Raw genomic sequence first — 17,983 nt, 5'->3', positions numbered from 1 at the left:
TTTGAGTACATAATCTGGGCTGGCATTCTACTGCAGTGCTGAAGGAGTGCTGCACTGTGAGGTAGCGCCTTTCAGCCCAGATATCACATTGACGGTTCTCACTTGCAGGACACATGAAGGCATGACGCTATTTAAAAGTTTATTATTGTCACAAGTAGGCTTACATGAACAGTGCAATGAAGTTACTATGAAAATCCACACTCCGGCACCTGTTCGGGTACACTGAGGAAGAATTTAGCATGGCCAATGCACCTAACCAGCATGTCTTGCAGAAGGAAAGCAGACCACTGGGAGGAAAACCAGACAAATACAGGAAGAACGTGCAAACTCTGAACAGACAATGACCCAAACTGGAATCTGACCTGGGTCCCTGGCGCTGAGAGGCAGCAGTGCTAACCACTGTGTTGGCAGAACGAACAGGGGCGTTATCCCTGGTGTTCTGGCCAGTACTTATCCCTCGATTAACACCACAAAAAGCATTATCTGAACAGGCATTGCTGCTTTGTGAGAGTTTGCTGTGTGTAAATTGGCTGTCACATTGCCCACTTTGCGACAGTGACTACACTTCAAAATTAATTGGCTGCAACATGTCAATGAGAACACTGGTCGTTACAAGGTGGGATGCAAACACGAGTACTTTTGACTTTAATTTAATGCTAAACGTGGCTCAGATTCACGTAAGCAAGAGACATCAGGAATCGCTGAATTCGCCTTGTGCCGAATGTCCACGAGGAGCAATTCTCGGGAATATTGAGGGATCTCTTTGTGATATCAACAAATCTTTTCAAAGGTGACTTGGAAAACGTTTATGAAGATGAGGCCAGATAAGAATGCACAGAATTACAGAGCATAAAACACAGAAACAGGCCATTCAGCCCTCCCACGTGAGTCTCCCCATCTATCCAGTTCATCCCAACCTTTCAATATATCTTTTTTAATGGTAATATATAATTTTGCTGAATTCACATAAAGTGAAATTTGTATTTCACTACGGCTGGGCACGTGGAGCAAACTTCACGATTGATTTCAATTAGTTCAACTTGTCCATGTAAAATAATACAAAGATAATAAGCATGCCACGTTCGTAGCACCAATCATGTTACTTAGAACACAATGATTTTTAACTGCTATAGCCTGAACAGAGGTGTCAAGGAACAGAGAAGGGGAGAGAAGGACACAGTGAGACACACACTTCATAAACAAAGACAGTTTGTGTTGGGATCCTTGCAGGCTGAAATAGATGAATGTAACATTTATTTATTGTCACAGTTATAAGTACCGAATGTACGAGACAGAATCATTTTGATACATCTGTTGCCTGCAGTAAACGGAAAGCTGTATTCATTAGCAGAACACGTTTCTCCTCATCACTCCTCTACGTGTCCATTACATATGCTCCAGACCCGAGTGTGTTACTTTATCTCCCATTCTTTTCACTATCCTTTCTTTCCTGCCAACGCCAGCCGCTGGAATCCAGCAGCACGTTATTCCTATCTCCAACCTGTGTCTCCCGTTTCTCCCGCCTCCTCTCTCCTGCCATCACCCAGATTCGGATATCCCTTGATTAAGAATGCCTCCATTCTGTGCCCCTCCTAATCATTTCTAAAAGTTCCCAATCCCTGCTTCCATCGGCAACAGAAACTCCCAAGTTACCCCACCCATTTTCCGCAGCACAGTGGTTAGCACTGCTGCTTCACAGCTCCAGGGACCGGGGTTCTATTGCTGGCTTGGGTCACTGTCTGTGTGGAGTTTGCACATTTTCCCTGTGTCTGTGTGGGTTTCCTCTGGGTGCTCCAGTTTCCTCCCGCAGTTCAAAGATGTGCTAGTTAGGTTGATTGGCCATGCTAAATTGCCCATATGTGCGGTTATGGGGATAGGGCCTCCGTGGGATTGTATTGGTGCAGGCTCCATGGGCCAAATGGCCTACTTCAGCACTGTAGGGATTCTTTAACGCTCCCTTAACTTCTCATTCTGGCTGGGAATGGTAGTATCTCTATATACTGCCCAAAGGTTGGTAATAATGAATTGTACAGCACAGAATGAGACCCCTCTTGCCTATTCCTTTGAATAAGATATGTCTGACTCCTGTGTTCTTTCCCCATTCCTTTGTAGATTTTTCCTCTTCAAGTAATTATCCAATCCCCTTTATTTACATAACAATTAAAATCACTGAGGACAAACCGTCCAAAGAAAAGTTTTGGATGGGGAAGCGCAGAGCTTAAGAAAATAAGGTAGGATGCAGCCAAGTTAGATTGGGAACAGCTACTTGTAGGGAAATCTACAGAAGAGTAGTGGGGGATGTTCTAAAAGGAAATGGAGAGGGTACAAGCCATGAAGAACAGCTTCTTCCTTGTTGTCATTAGTCCTTCGAATGGGCCTACCTTACATTCACTTGATCTTTCTCTATACCCTAGCAATGACTGCAACACTATCTGCATTATCTCATTTCCTTTCCAGTGAATGGTATGTTCTATCTGTATAACACGCAAGAAACAATACTTCTCACTGTATACTAATGCATGTGACAAAAATAAATCAAATCAAATAAAATCAGTTCTCTCTCAGATGATAGAAGGTGTAAAAACCCAGAGAAGCATGGATAACCAGAGATATTCAGGATACATTGAGAGTAAAAGGCTTTTAGCAGGTACAAGGTGAACAAATCAGCAAAAGCATTAGTGGAAGTGTAGGGTGGAGCTTAAGAAAGCAAGTAGGAAAGCAAAGTGAGAATATGAGGAAGTTCTAGCTGGTAACACCGTGGAAAATCCCAATATATTCTCTAAGTATATCAATGAGAAGAGGATAACCAGAGAAAGATTAGGGGCTATTAGGAACCAAGGATGCAATCTGTGGGTGGAGCCAGAGGACATTGGTAGAGAGTTGGATGAATACTTTACATCCAGCTTCACCCAAGAGAATGAGGACGATGGTGTGAAATTCAGGGAGACACACTGCAAGGTTCTTGAGTGAATTGACATTGGGAAGGACAAGTTTTTGGAGGTGTTGGCAGGTTTAACAATGGACAAATCACCAGATCTGGATGAATTGTGTCCCAGGTTATTTTGGGAGGCAAGGGAAGAGATTGCAAGGGCTCTGTTCCAAATTTTTAATTCCTCTCTGGCCATGAGGGAGATGTCAGAGGACAGGAGAACAGCTAATGGGGTTCTGCTATTTAAGAAGGGTTGTAAAGATAAGTCAGGGAACCACAGATCAGTGGTAGGGAAACTACGGGAGAAATTTCTGAAGGAGAGCATCTATCTCCACTTGGAGAGGCAAAGCTTGATCAGGGAGTCAGCATAGCCTTGTCAGATGGAAGTCATTCCTAACAAATTTTTTGACGAGGTGACCAGGTATGTAGATGAGGGTAGTGCAGTTGATGTTGTTCATTTGGATTCCAGCAAAGCCTTTGACAAGGTCCCACATGGAAATCTTATAAAAAAAGGTAAATGCACATGGGATACAGGGTAATTTGATAAAGCTGATTCAAAATTGGCTCAGTTGGAGACCGAGGGTGGTGACAGAAGGCTGCTTTAGTGACTGAAGTCAGTTGTCCAGTGGCATATCACAGGGATCTATGCTGGGTCCTCTATTATTCATCATTTATTTAAACAATAAGATAACTATATGGGGGGTAGGATTAGTAAATTCGTGGATGATACAAAGACTGGTTGGGTAGTTAACAGTGAGGTTGAGTGTCTTGGGCTACAAGAAGACACAGAATGGTCAAGTGGGCAGATAAGTGGCAGGTAGAATGTAACTGAAAAGTGTGACGTGATACGCTTTGTAAAGGTTAATTTGACAAGGAAGCATTCAATGAATGGTAGGACACTGGGGAGCTCTGTAGAACAAAGCAGCCTTGGTGTGTTTGTCCATAGAGCTCTGAAGGTGGAAGGGTGTAGGCAGGGTGATGTAAAAGGCATACGGGACACTTACACCTATCAATCGAGGCATAGATTACAAAAGCAGGGAAGTCATGTTGGAATTGTACAGAACTTTGGTAAGGCCACAGCTAGAATACTGTGTGCAGTTTTGGTTGCCAAATTATAGGAAGAATGTGATTGCACTGGAGAGGGGTACAGAGGAGATTCACCAGGATGCTGCCTGGGATGGAACATTCAAGTTGTGAAAAGAGGATGCGTAGGCTTGGGTTGTTTTCATTGGAGCAGAGAAGACTGAGGGGTGACCTGATCGAGTTGTACAAGATTATGACGGGCATGGACAGAGTGGATAAGGAGCAGCTGTTCCCCTTAGTTAAAGGGTCAGTCAAAAGGAGACACAAGTTCAAAGTGAGGGTCGGGGGGTTTGGGAGAGATGTGAAAAAAACTTTTTTACCCAGAGGGTGGTGATGGTCTGGAACGCACTGTCTGGGAGGGTGGTGGAGGCGGGTTGCCTCACATCCTTTAAAAAGTACCTGGATGAGCACTTAGCACATCGTAACATTCAGGGCTATGGGCCAAGTGCTGGTAAATGGGATTAGGTGGGAGGTCAGGCGTTTCACATGTGTCAGTGCACACCCGATGGGCTGAAGGGCCTCTTCTGCACTATATTATTCTATGATCCTGTAAAATCAACATTGGATTCTGCCCTGCCTGCCAACTTCACCCAGAGCATCTCACTGAGGGATCCTCTGTCAGCCTGGATACAATTGACTCCTAATCTCCACTTCACTCCTGTTGTCCATTCTGTTCTAAATTCACTTCCATGATCTTGATAATCTCTCCCATTTTATAAAGTCTCCTACGCATATTAACAGCTACATTTTCCATCTTGGTGTCACCCAATGCCCTTACTCCTTCCTTGATCTTAATCACAAACAACGACACCACCCTGTCAACACTGCATTCATCCCTGTCAGTTCCAAACTCCACTTTCAAAAACTCAACAGCCTTGCATTTCGATTTGCTGCAACACTGATGCTTTTGATTTGTCGCAACTGCTCTCTCTCTGCATCGTTTCATTTGAATAAAGCCCTTATTGTCTCCTATTCTGGTCATTCCACATGGTATGAACAACCTCCCCCCCCCCCCACAATTCGGGCAGCACAGTAGCACAGTGGTTAGCACTGCTGCTCCACAGCTCCAGGTACCCGGGTTCGACTCCTGGCTTGGGTCACTGTCTGTGTTGAGTTTGCACATTCTCCCCATGTCTGCATGGGTTTCCTCCCACAGTCCAAAGATGTGTGGGCTAGGTTGATTGGCTATGCTAAAATTGCCCTTAGTATCCTGAGATGCGTAGGTTAGTGGGATTAGTGGGTGGATATTGGAGTAGGGCCTGGGTGGGATTGTGGTCGGTGCAGACTTGATGGGCTGAATGGTCTCTTTCTGTGCTGTAGGGTTTCTATGATTTCTATTCAATACACCAATATCCTGCAATACTCCATCCTTCCACAAAAACATGAGGAAGAAAGGAATAAAAGAATGTGTTGATAGGACAGGATAAAGAGGGGCGAGACAAAATTCATGTAGAGTATAAACACTAGTTTAAAACCAGTTGGGTGGAACAGGATGTTTCTGTGCTGCAGGTTCTATGTAACTTTTTAAAATTCATGGGATGTGTACATCGCTGGTTATGCCAGCATTTATTGCCCATCCCGAAATGCACTGTAGAAAGTGGTGTCTTCTAGAACCGCTGCAGTCCATGTGGTGTAGGTACACCCACAATGCTGTGAGGGCATGAGTTCCAGGAATTAAATATAATGTAATTTATTCATTTGGGGGACATGGGCATCACTTGCTGGTCAGCATTTATTGCCCATCCCTAGTTGCCAAGGGCAGTTGAGAATCAACCAATTGCTGTGGCTCTAGAATCACAAGTAGGCTAGACCAGGTAAGGATGGTAGATTTCCTTCCCTAAAGAAATTAGTGAACCAGATGGGTTTTTTCCGATAATCAACAGTGGATTTCATGGTCACCAGCAGATTCTTATTTCCAATTTTTTTTATTGAACTTGAATTCCACCATCTGTCATGGTGGGATTCGAACCCCAGTCTTCAGAACATTTGCTGAGTTTCTAGATTAATAGGCCAGTGATAATACCACCAGGCTATCGCCTCCCCAAGTTTCACCAAGGAAGAGTGAAGCAACAGTGACCCATTTCCAAGTCAGGATGGTAAGTGGCTTGGAGGGGAACTTGCAGGTGGTGGTGTTCCCATGTGTCTGCTGCCCTTGTCCTTCTAGATGGTAGCACTCAGAGGTTTGGAAAGATCCTTGCTTTAAAGGAGTCTTGGTGAGTTGCTGCAGTGTATCTTGTAGATGATACACACTGCTGCTACTGTACGTCGGTGGTAGAGGGAGTGAATGGTGAAGGTGGTGGAGTTGAAGGGGTGCCAATCAAGTGGGGCTGCCTTGTTCTGGATGGGGTCAAGCTTTTTGAGTGTTACTGGAGCCACACTCACCCAGACAAGCGGAGAGTATTCCATCACACTCCTGACTTGTGCTTTTTAGATGGTGGACAGGCTGTAGGGAGTCAGGAGGTGAGTTACTGGCTGCAGAATCTCCAGCCTCTGACCTGCTCTTGTAGCCACAGTATTTATATGGGGGCTGGTCCCGTTCGTGATATGAATGACCCAAATTTGCAAATCCCTCTCCCTTTGCTATCCCCTACACCAGCCATCCTCAACCTAAAAAAAACAACATAAGAAGCTCATGGAGTTTACTTTCTCACTAAGTTTAAAGTCACGCATTCATCCACCCTTGCTGAACCTCCTCGCTCACCATGCCAAGCCACCTAATACACCGATATGCTGCGACACCCCTCCCTTTCGTAACAAGTCATGAACTTACGAGCTTCTATTTTTGTGCTAAAGGGAAATAAATGACACAAGCATCTGTGGAGTATTTCTGGTCGGGGAGCTGCACCTGTTAACAACTAGCAGAAACCAGCGGAACAAAGGGAAAGACATGTAAAGGTTATTAAGGTCGAAAGTTTTTTTGTGTCAGAGATAATTTGTGGAGGCTGAAATACGCCTTTCCCGTGACGCTCTGGGTTGTGGGCTCACTGACTGCTCATTCCTCACTCTGAACTAGGGGATTGTTTAAAAACCTCACAGAACGGGGTATTATCTTTCACTTCAAGGTCTTGCTTCTGAATGAATAAAGAGAGGGGGAGAAAGGTGTGGTTTTATGCTCTGCCAGCATCACTGCAGAAATCTCTTTCCTCTGGAAAAGAGCCAATAAATATGAGGTAATGTCCTTTGATCCTGGAATTCCTCACTTTGACAGATGAAGCATGGATGGAAATAGGAGGAAGTCACTCCCTTTTGCTTATCTGCATTTTAAATCAACATTCGGACAGCATGGAAACACAATTCACTGGAAAAATACCCTCTGGCTGCACTTATAAGATAAAACTAAAAAAATTACTTCACAAGCATAATAAAGAATTACATTTATAGTGTACTTATTTTAAATTTGTTTAACCCTGCTATTCTCTGTTTGCCTGAAGCAGGGTGCTTTTCAGTCAATATTTTCCCCTTCGAACACAGTGAGTTGTGTGGACTATTTGGCCATTGAATGCATCACAGTCAAGCCTGATCTGCATTTTTTAATTCAGGGGCTGTGGGGGTCCCTGGTTGGGCCAGCATTTATCGCTCGTCCTTAACTGCTCGTGAACCAAGTGGCTTGCTAGACCATTTCAGAGGCATTTAGGAATCAACGACATTGCCGTGGTTTTGGAGTCACCTATAGGCCAAACCAGGTAAGGATGGAAGATTACCTTTCCTAAAGGGCCTTACTGAACCAGATTTGATTTTACCACAATTGACATGGTTATCATTAGACTGTTTTTTTTAATTGAATTCAAGTTTCACCATCTGCCATGATGGGATTTGAACCTGGGTCCCTGGAGCAGTACACTGGGTCTCTGGATTACTAGAATAGAATCATAGAATCACTATAGTGCAGAAGGAAGCCATTTGGCCCATCGAGTCTGCACTGACCACAATCCCACCCAGGCCCTAATCCAGTAATCCCATCCATTCACCTTGCTAATCCCCTAACACTAGGGTCAATTTAGCATGGCCACTCAACCTAACCCGCACATTTTTGGAGTGTGGGAGGAAATCGGAGCACTCAAAGAAAACCCACACAGACATGGTGGGAATGTGCAAACTCCACACAGTCAGTGACCCGAGGCTGGAATTGATCCTGGGTCCTTGGCACTGTGAGGCAGCAGTGCTAACCACTGTGCCATAGTGCAATGACAATGCCATTATGCCACCACCTCCCCAATAAGCAATATTGATATTAACAAAAATCAGTAGGTATACGGTACCTTTAAACTAAACTGTTCCAAGGTGCTTCACAAGACATTATAAAGCAAAATCAGACCCTATTTGATTTGATTTATTATTGTCACATGTATACAGTGAAAAGTATTATTTGTTGTGTGCTTTACAAACAAAGCATACCATTCATAGAGAAGGAAATGAGAGAGTGCAGACCCTAACCTACAATCGGCAAGATTAGAGCAGGTGGCTAAAAGTTTGTATATTTTAAAGAGGGTTGAAAAAGGGGAAAGCAAGATAGAGAGGTGAAGAGAGGATATTTCAGACTTAAGGCTCTGAAGTTTGTTCCAGACTTCAACCACCATCTGGGTGAAAAAAGATTACCTCCCATCACATCTCCCCCTTTTGTCAATTATTTTGAACCTGTCCTCTCCAGTTCTTGATGCTCTCTTGTGTGGGAACAATTTCTCACTATTTACCCAGTCCATCTCCCTCAGGATCTGAATGCCTCTATCAAATCTCCTCTCAGCCTTCTTTTCTCCAAGGAAAACAGTCCCAACCTCTCCAATCTTACCTCCCGGGGGTGTTCATGGGAGGTCTGTCTGGTGTGTATTGGAACAGTTAAGTCTAAGGTAACAATGGCATGGATAAGGATATTTAATTGTACTTTCTATTAAAAACAAATGAAGAGGAGCCAGGAGAAAGAACCCTGGCTGATATTTTGCCCTTCCTAGAGGCACCAAGACCAGCTTTACTTTTGATTAGTGTCATATTTGCTTAGATCAACATCATAGGATGTCTGGGACATCTTGTTGAAGTTGTGCAAGACATTGGTAAGGTCACTCTTGGAATACTGTGTACAGTTCTGGTCACCCTGTTATAGAAAAGATATTATAAAACTAGAAAGAGTGCAGAAAAGATTTACTAGGTTGCTACTGGGACTTGATGGTTTGAGTTATAAGGAGAGGCTGGATAGACTGGGAATTTTTGCTCTAGAGCGTAGAAGGCTGAGGGGTGATCTTATAGAGGTCTATAAAATAATGAGGGGCATAGGTCTTTTCCCAAAGGTAGAGGAATCTAAAACTAGAGGGCATAAGTTTACGGTGAGAGGGAACAGATACAAAAGGGTCCAGAGATGAAATTTTTGCACACAGAGGGTGGTGAGTGTCTGGAACAAGCTGCCAGAGGTAGTAGTAGAGGTGGGTACAATTCTGTCTTTTAAAAAGCATTTAGACAATTACATGGGTAAGATGGGTATAGAGGGATATGGCCAAATGCGGGCAATTGGGACAAGCTTAAAGCTTTAAAAGAATAGAACAGCATGGACAGGGCCTGTTTCCATGCTGTAAACCTCCAAGACTCTATGACTCATAATTCAGGATGATCATCAAAGCTGGAATTCTGTTGATCGTCTAGGCTACATAATGTCACGGATTAGCCCATTGATCCATAGGGAACCTAGAATTAATTTAATGTTTCTTACATAGAAAATGTCTTGGGTCCAAGTCCAACCGCAGAGAAACATATAATCTGGTCTAATGCTTCCATGCAGTACATTACCGAGCGCTGCACTGTTGGAGGTGCCGCACTTCAGTTGAGGCATTAAAGCAAATCTTCTTTCCTGAGTGGAATTAAAAGATTACACACCAGTGAAGAAGAGCAGGGTGGGTTCTCTCCCATAACCTGGACATTATTTATCGATCAAGCAGCATTGCCAGAACAGATTATCTGATCATTATTGCATCTCTTGTGAGAGCTTGCTGTGTGCAAAGTGGATGATGTGGTTCCTACATTAAAACAGCATTCAAAATGTACTCCATTGACTGTAAAGTACTTTGCGAGATCCTAATGTCATGAAAAGCAGCATATAATTGAGCATCTTTCTCTAATGGCCAGACACAATAGTACCAAACTGAAGTGCGTTCTGCTATAATGCACAGTTTAGAGAGCCATTCACAGAATCATAGAAGGAGGCCATTCAGCACATTATGTCAGTGCTAGCTCTCTGAAAGGGCCACAAATTAGTCTTACTTCCATGCCCTTTCCCTGGAGCTCGGCACTGGATTATTTTTTCTTCATGTTTTTATCCAATTCCGTTATTTATTTCATCCTTTGTTTTGATCAAGTATCATGAAGAATACTATAAATCCACTATTTAAATCTAGGGTCAGTCTTTAATGCAGGGGGAATGCCAGGAGGCCACTCAATTCCCTCACTTTTAAATCATTGGTTTCCTAACCTTCCTAACCTTCATGCTTCTGCACCAGGTAACGGGCTAATAATTCGTCCGTCACACTTCTGATGGATTTGTTTCTCCTCTCTCTATGTTTCAGCTGGGTTGCTGGTGGGAAGTGTCAAGGTCACAATGGAAGATTGGAGTTGGGAGTCTTCAGGCCACGCAGTGTAAAGATCACCTGCTGGTTGGTCCTAAAAGAAACTGGGAGCCTGCTGACTGCTGTACCCCAGCATGAGATGTTGCACAGAGGTGAGGATGAAAGGTGGTGAGATTTGCTCTGATGTGGCACCTTTCACTATCTCAGGGCATCACAAAACACTTTCCAAGCAATAAAATTAATCTGAAGTGTAGATTGATTCTTAGCTGCCCTCCAAAGGCAACTGCCCTGCCCAAGACCGCAAGAAACTACAAAAGGTTGTAAATGTAGCCCAATCCATCACACAAACCAGCCTCCCATTCATTGACTCTGTCTACACTTCCCCCTTCCTTAGAAAAGCAGCCAGCATAATTAAGGACCCCATGCACCCCGGACATTCTCTCTTCCAGCTTCTTCCTTCAGGAAATAAATACAAAAGTCTGAGGTCACATATCAACCAACTCAAAAGCAGCTCCTTCCTTGCTGCCATCAGACTTTTGAATGGATCTACCTCACACTAAATCGATATTTCTCTGCACCCTATAACTGTAACACTACGTTCTGCACTCTCTCCTTTCCTTCTCTGTGGATGGTATGCTTTGTCTGTATGGCGCGCAAGAAACAATACTTTTCACTGTATGTTAATACATGTGACAATAATAAATGAAATGAAATCAAATCAAAAGCTGACCTAGCAAGTCATTTAGCTGGTGCAATATTCCTGCCAAGTATCCGCACAGAATGCAAAGATTCAATAAGGTAGCTCACCAATGTTGCATGGGAACTAGGAATGACAACAAGTGCTGGCCTTGCCAATGATTCCCAGATCCCAAGCATCAAAAAGAAGTTTTGCATCAGAAAAAATACCCAAACTATTTATCCTCTGACTAACATACTTCAATGTTATTCAAGACAAGGAAGTGCCCCATTGTAGGCCCTGAGGATTTTGATTGTGTCCTATTTTTTAGGGCCAGTAGACCAAAGCAGTATCTTTCAGTTATACAAGACCTGGTACTTTGGTCTGCAGCACTTTGAAAGCTAGTGGCTTTTGCTACCAAATAAACTGTTGGACTTTAACCTGACGTTGTGAGACTTATTACTTTGGTCTGCTACAGAGGTTAATCTGGAACAACCAGTGCTTAAATCTACTACATAGAATAGATCATATTCAGTCCCTGTGAGGATCCCTATGATAAGTAAACTGGGCAGTGTTCAAGGAATTTCCCCTTCCTTACTTTTAACATTATCTTTGCAGCTGATCTTAAAATTATTGAATTCAAACAGAAGTTTGCTTTGCCTTACTGCTTTTCAACTAACGCAAATATTTATTATCATCCAGGCTTCTTACAGGGAATCTCATTTTACAGGTAATCTCCATCTGTGACTTTAAAGGGTGCTGTCCAAATTAAATTGAATTCAGCAGGGACATTTTCTCTCCCATTTCTTGCACCGCACCCCAAACATTTTCTACCCATTTCCTTCCTCTCTTTCCTGATTTCTTCTGAGGAATGGCTTCAGGCATTTCCAATATGCTCTGGCACGATAGCCAAATGGTCTGATCATGTGGAAAGGTCATCATGTGGAAGCGTCGACTGTGAGTGTGAGGGGGCTACTTGACAACACTGGGCATCACAATTGAGTATGAATGGGATTGTCTTATATTCTTGCATGCCCCCATTCAGCAGGGGTCTACAGCACGAACCCTGGCTCATACTTTTTCTCTAATACCCGAAGCAACCAACTACCAACCGAAATTGGCGAAAGGGAAATAAATTTAGGTAGCCCCTGACGCAACCTCAGGACATATCAAAGAGCTTTGCTGCCACTGATGGAGTGTAAACACTGGTTTAAAGTTGGAAATACAATCAGCCAAAGAGCACAGAGCAAGCTCCCACAAACAGCAATGCGATAATGACCTGACAAAACTGTTTTAGTCCACACAGATTGGCAGCCTGACACCAGGGACAACTCTCTGAAATGGTGTTATGTTTCTTTTATATCCGTTTGAGAGGACAAATGGGGGGGGTGGGTGGGCAGTTGGGGGCTGAATTTAACATTTTCATCTGAAAGAGGAGGCACCTCCAACAGTGCAGCACTCCCTCAGCATCACTGCAGGAGCCTCAGCCTGAATTTACTGCTCAAGTCTCGGGAACAGCAGTTGAAATCGGGACCTTCTGAGGATCCGAGGCAAGAGACTGATGAAAGGTCATCCAGACTCGAGACATTGGTTCTATACTCTCTCCACAGATGTTGTCAGACTTGCTGAGATTTTCCAGCATTTTCTGTTTTGTGCAGAAGAGTTCACCCTACCCTGCCTCAACTAATACCTCCAAAATAGTGAACAAAAAAAGGGACTGGTCATTTAGTTGGGAGTCTCAGAGCGGATGGATTTTGGTGCTGTTAGATAGTTCCATGTTCAGTGGCACAGTGGTTAGCACTGCTGCCTCACAGTGCCAGGGACTCGGGTTCAATTCCTGGCTTGGGTCAGTGTTTGTGTGGAGTTTGCACATTCTCCCCGTGTCAGTGTGGGTTTCCTTCGGGTGCTCCAGTTTCCTCCCACAGTCTGAAAGACATGCTGGTTAGGTGCATTGGCCATGCTAAATTCTCCCCCAGTGTACCAGAATGTGGCAACTAGGGAATTTTTACAGTAACTTCATTGCAGTGTTAATGTAAACCTACTAATAAATAAACCTTATTTGCTCAGTGACATGTAGAGCGTGCAAGAAACAATGCTTTTCACTGTATGTTAATACGTGTGACAAAAATAAATCAAATCAAATCAAATGACAGGCATCTGAAGACTAGGCAAATTTGAAGATAAACACTGGACTCTTGGAAGTAAAACTTTGGGTTGAGGCAGAGAAGAATGTTGCAAAGTGGCCGTGACGTACATATCTCAGGAAAACCCCGGGAAGACAGCATTTGGACTCAAACGGGGAGAAATAGCAAATTTCCGACCAGCCAAAATCTCGTCCGTCTGGCGTTTTCACTTCGACTTGGTGACCCGGGAACCAAAATAAAAAAGGGGGCGGACATTACAGTTTTATCTTCCGGCTGCAGGTTGAGCTTTTAGACCTTCCTGGTCGGTGCAAGATCACAAATTAACAAAGGCTATCGACGAGAAAAGGGGGCTGAGTGGACTTGTACAGCGCTTCTGCAATGAATGGGCTCCGAGCGCTGAGTGTACAGGGGCAGCGCGCAGTGTCAGTACAGGTGAGTGGGACATAGGTCCCTTACCCATTGCAGCTGTCTGCTTTATCTGGTCAATATGTAAACATTATTAACCTTGAGCTGGACTATTATTTTCAGCCACCTTGACAACTATGCTAAATACCGCCCCCCCCCCCTTTTATTAAAAAAAAATCAAGTTATTTGTGATTCTCTGACAATAATTCAAGCCTCTGACACGGCAGGTAGTGAGTTTAATTTACACTCCAGAGACTCACCGCATAACCAAGGTTAATCCACTCTGTGTCAGAGAAAGCACTCAGATAAAACATTAAACTGAAGCCCTTCAGCCCTCTGGGGCAGGAGGTAAAAGATCCTATTATGAAGAGTAGTTATCACCAGTGTCCTGGTCAATATTTATCTATCAACCAAAAAATAGATTACAATAGATAAAAGCAGAAGACTCAGCAGGTCTGGCAGCATCTATGGAGAGAGAAAGTCTTACCATTTCAAGTCATTATGACCCTACAAAATTATGGGGTGGGATTTTATGGCATCCTTCGCCCCAAAACCATAAAATCTCCCATAGGTCAACGGACCTTCCCATTGTCCGCCTCTCACCCGCTCCAATTCCTGTGGTGAGTGGGCGAGGGGGTAAAATTCCAGCGTATATGCTCACCATCACATTGCTGTTAGTAGGAACTTACGGAGTTAAAATTGTGTTTCCTAAATTTCAGCAATGACCAGATGTTCCTTCTTAATCTCCTCCACCCCCTTCACTGTGCTGATTATCAAATACTGAACCACCCCCTCAGCTGATGAGTCAGTACTGGTCCATGTTGAACACCTCTTGGAGGAAGCAGTGAGGGTGGCAGAGGCACAGAATGTAGTCTGGGTGGGGGACTTGAATGCCCATCACCAAGTGTGGCTTGGTAATGGTACTGGGGTGGCACTCCACACTGTGGTACCATCACAGCACCAGGCACCCAGGTTCGATTCCTGGCTTGGGTGACTGCCTGTGTGGAGTTGCACATTCTCCCCGTATCTGCGTGGGTTTCCTCCCAGAGTCTGAAAGACGTGCTGGGTTAGGTGCATTGGCCACACTAAATACTCCCTCAGTATACGTGAACAGGCGCCAGAGGGTTGCGACTAGGGAATTTTCACAGTAACTTCATTGCAGTGTTAATGTAAGCCTTGTGACACTAATAAATAAACTTTAACACCATGAGAGACCGAGTTGGCTGGGTCCTAAACGACATAACTGCTAAACTGAATCTTGGCAAGTGGTGAGGGAACCAACGAGAAGGAAAACCTACTTGACCTTGTTCCCACAAACCTGCCTGTTACAGATTTATCTTGTCTGTAACATTGTTGGTTGGCGTGACCACCTTTCTGCAACCAGCCTGAATGAGTACACCACTACAGTAACTGACTTCATTAATAGTTGCATATGGGCGGCACAGTAGCACAGTGGTTAACACTGCTGCTTCACAGCTCCATGGACCTGGGTTTGATTCCCAGCTTGGGTCAATGTCTGTGTGGAGTTTGCACATTCTCTTCGTGTCTACGTGGGTTTCCTCTGGGTGCTCCGGTTTCCTCCCACAGTCCAAAGGTGTGCAGGTTAGGTTGCTAAAATTGCCCCTTAGTGTCCTGAGATGTGTAGATTAGTGGATAAATATATAAGGCTATGGGGGATAAGGCCTGGGTGGGATTGTGGTCAGTGCAGACTCGATGGGCCAACTGGCCTCTTCCTGCATTGTGGGATTTCCATGATTTCTATGAAGACTATGTGCCAAAGAAGCAAATCTGTATGTTTCCCAATCGGAAACCATGGATGAACATGGATATCCACTGGTTGCTGAAGTCCAGGTCTGAGGCATTCAAGTCAGTCAACCCTGACCTATACAATAAAGCCAGATATGATCTAAGGAGATCCATCAAAGATGCCAAAAGTCAGTACCGGACCAAGCTCGAGTCCCAGGCTAGCCTCCTTTACCCTCACCGACTATCGCAAGGCCAGCAGGACATACAGGCTCCAAGATGAAGGCAGGTAAAATCACCTGCACCAACGCATCCCTCCCTGATGAATCAATGCATTCTATGTATGTTTTGGGCGCTGTTTTGAAGAATGGTTATCACCAATGCCCTGGTCAATATTTATCTATTAATCAAAAAAAAATTATAATAAATGAAAACAGAAAATGCTGCACAAACTCAGCAGGTCTGGCGGCGTCTCTGGAGAGAGAAAAACGTGTTACCGTTTCAAATCATTATAACCCAACTAGATTATGGGGTGGGATGTTGTGACCTTGTTCACCCCCAAAACCATAAAATCCTGCCTGAGGTCAATGGACCTTCCCATTGTCCGCCTCTCACCTGCTCCGATTCCTGTGATGAGTGGGCAAGGTGGTAAAATTCCAGCGTATATGTTCACCGTCATGTTGCTGTTAGTAGGAACTTACGGAGTGAAAATGGTCTTTCCTAAATTTCAGCAATGACCATATGTTCCTTCTTAATCTCCTCCACCCCCTTCACTGTGCTGATTATCAAATACTGAACCACCCCCTCAGCTGATGAGTCAGTACTGGTCCATGTTGAACACCACTTGGAGGAAGCAGTGAGGGTGGCAGAGGCACAGAATGTAGTCTGGGTGGGGGACTTGAATGCCCATCACCAAGTGTGGCTTGGTAGTGGTACCGGGGTGGCACTCCATACTGTGGTACCGTCACAGCGCCAGGGACCCAGGTTTGATTGCCGGCTTGGGTGACTGTCTGTGTGGAGTTTGCACGTTCTCTCCATGTCTGCCCATTCTTCGTTCTTTCTTTGAATTTGATGCTGCTATATTGATTCCACCAAAATGCACCAAGAAACACACACATGATCCTCTGTTGTAAATAGTTCAGTGTCACATCTTATGGTATAGTAAGTAGTCTCGCAACACCAGGTTAAAGTCCAACAGGTTTATTTGGAATCACGAGCTTTCGGACCTGTTGAAGGAGAAGCGCTCCAAAAGCTTGTGATTCCAAATAAACCTGTTGGACTCTAACCTGATGTTGTGAGACTTCTTACTTACCCACCCCAGTCCAATACCGGCTTCTCCACATCACAGCATATAGTGTCATTACCCAGGTGGAAACCAATGGATAGTTACTTCATTTGAGCTTGGGCCAGATCTAGTTAAAAATATGGTCAGAATGATTGATTAGATCACTTGAATTAAACATACCACTCTCTGCATTCTGTTGCAGAGCACTGCTCCCTCCTGATATGAGTGTACGTCTCCCACCCAACCAATTGTTCTCTGTCTTTTATTGCTGTCACTAGTGGACAATAAGTAGTTCGCTTTTTCAGACAGTCTGTCACAAGGTACAAATACCTGTAACCTTTGGTCCCTTTATAATCTGATAACATTCCACTGTAGGGAGTGAGATAGCAACATGCACCTCAGAAAGAGATTTGTTGACATGTCTGTATGTATTTTAGGATACCATTTGCTTAACTCCAAGTAAAAAATAAATTGATTGATGTTGTAAATCACAACATTGGACCTCCACGGGTGGCTGTTTAATGGGTAGATGATAATACACACGGATCCGTGCAAATCAGGAACATTCCAGAGGACTAAGAGCAAATGGGATGAACAACATAGGAACATAGACATTAGGAATGGAAGTCAGCAATTCAGCCCTTAGAGCCCGCTCCACAACATGATCATGGCTGATCCTTTCCTGGTCTCAACTCCACTTTCCTGCCAGCTCCCTTTATCCCACCTTTCATCGGAAACATATCTATCTCTTTCTTGAATCTGTTGATTGATTCTGCCTCCACTGCACTCTGGGGCAGTGAGTTCCACAGATTCACAATCCTCTGGGAGATGCAGTTTCTCCTCATCTCAGTTTTGAACCTATCTCCTCTCATTCTATTTCTATGACATCCCACAAAGGGGAACATCTGTTCAATGTCCACCTCATCAATCCTCTTTAGCATTTTATATACCCCAATCAGATCCCCCCCATTCCTCTAAACTCTAACAAGTAAAAGCCCAAGCTATCCAACCACTCCTTGTATGACAGCCCTTTCATCCCTGGAATCAATCTGGTGAACCTCCTCTGAACTGCCTCCAATATCAGCACATCCCTCCTCAAGTAAGGAGACCAAAATTGGACAGAGTACTCCAGGTGTAGGCTCACCAATGCCTTACACAATTGTAACAACACTT

General features: G+C 44.1%; 1 protein-coding gene across 1 annotated transcript in view; it reads left to right on the top strand.

Moving 5' to 3' along the window:
* Nucleotides 1–13,668: 13,668 nt before the first annotated feature.
* Nucleotides 13,669–17,983, top strand: part of LOC145359235 (CDGSH iron-sulfur domain-containing protein 3, mitochondrial-like) — a 53,584-nt gene continuing 49,269 nt past the window's right edge. The window contains exon 1 of the mRNA XM_080213730.1: nt 13,669–13,809. Coding sequence (XP_080069856.1) covers nt 13,756–13,809 — 54 coding nt within the window. The 5' untranslated portion in view covers nt 13,669–13,755. The remainder of the gene's footprint in view (nt 13,810–17,983) is intronic.

This window comes from Carcharhinus amblyrhynchos, chromosome 27, assembly GCF_965287045.1.
Source record: "Carcharhinus amblyrhynchos chromosome 27, sCarAmb.v2.hapA, whole genome shotgun sequence".
NCBI classification, from domain to species: domain Eukaryota; kingdom Metazoa; phylum Chordata; class Chondrichthyes; order Carcharhiniformes; family Carcharhinidae; genus Carcharhinus; species Carcharhinus amblyrhynchos.
This window is presented reverse-complemented; position numbering and strand designations above follow the sequence as displayed.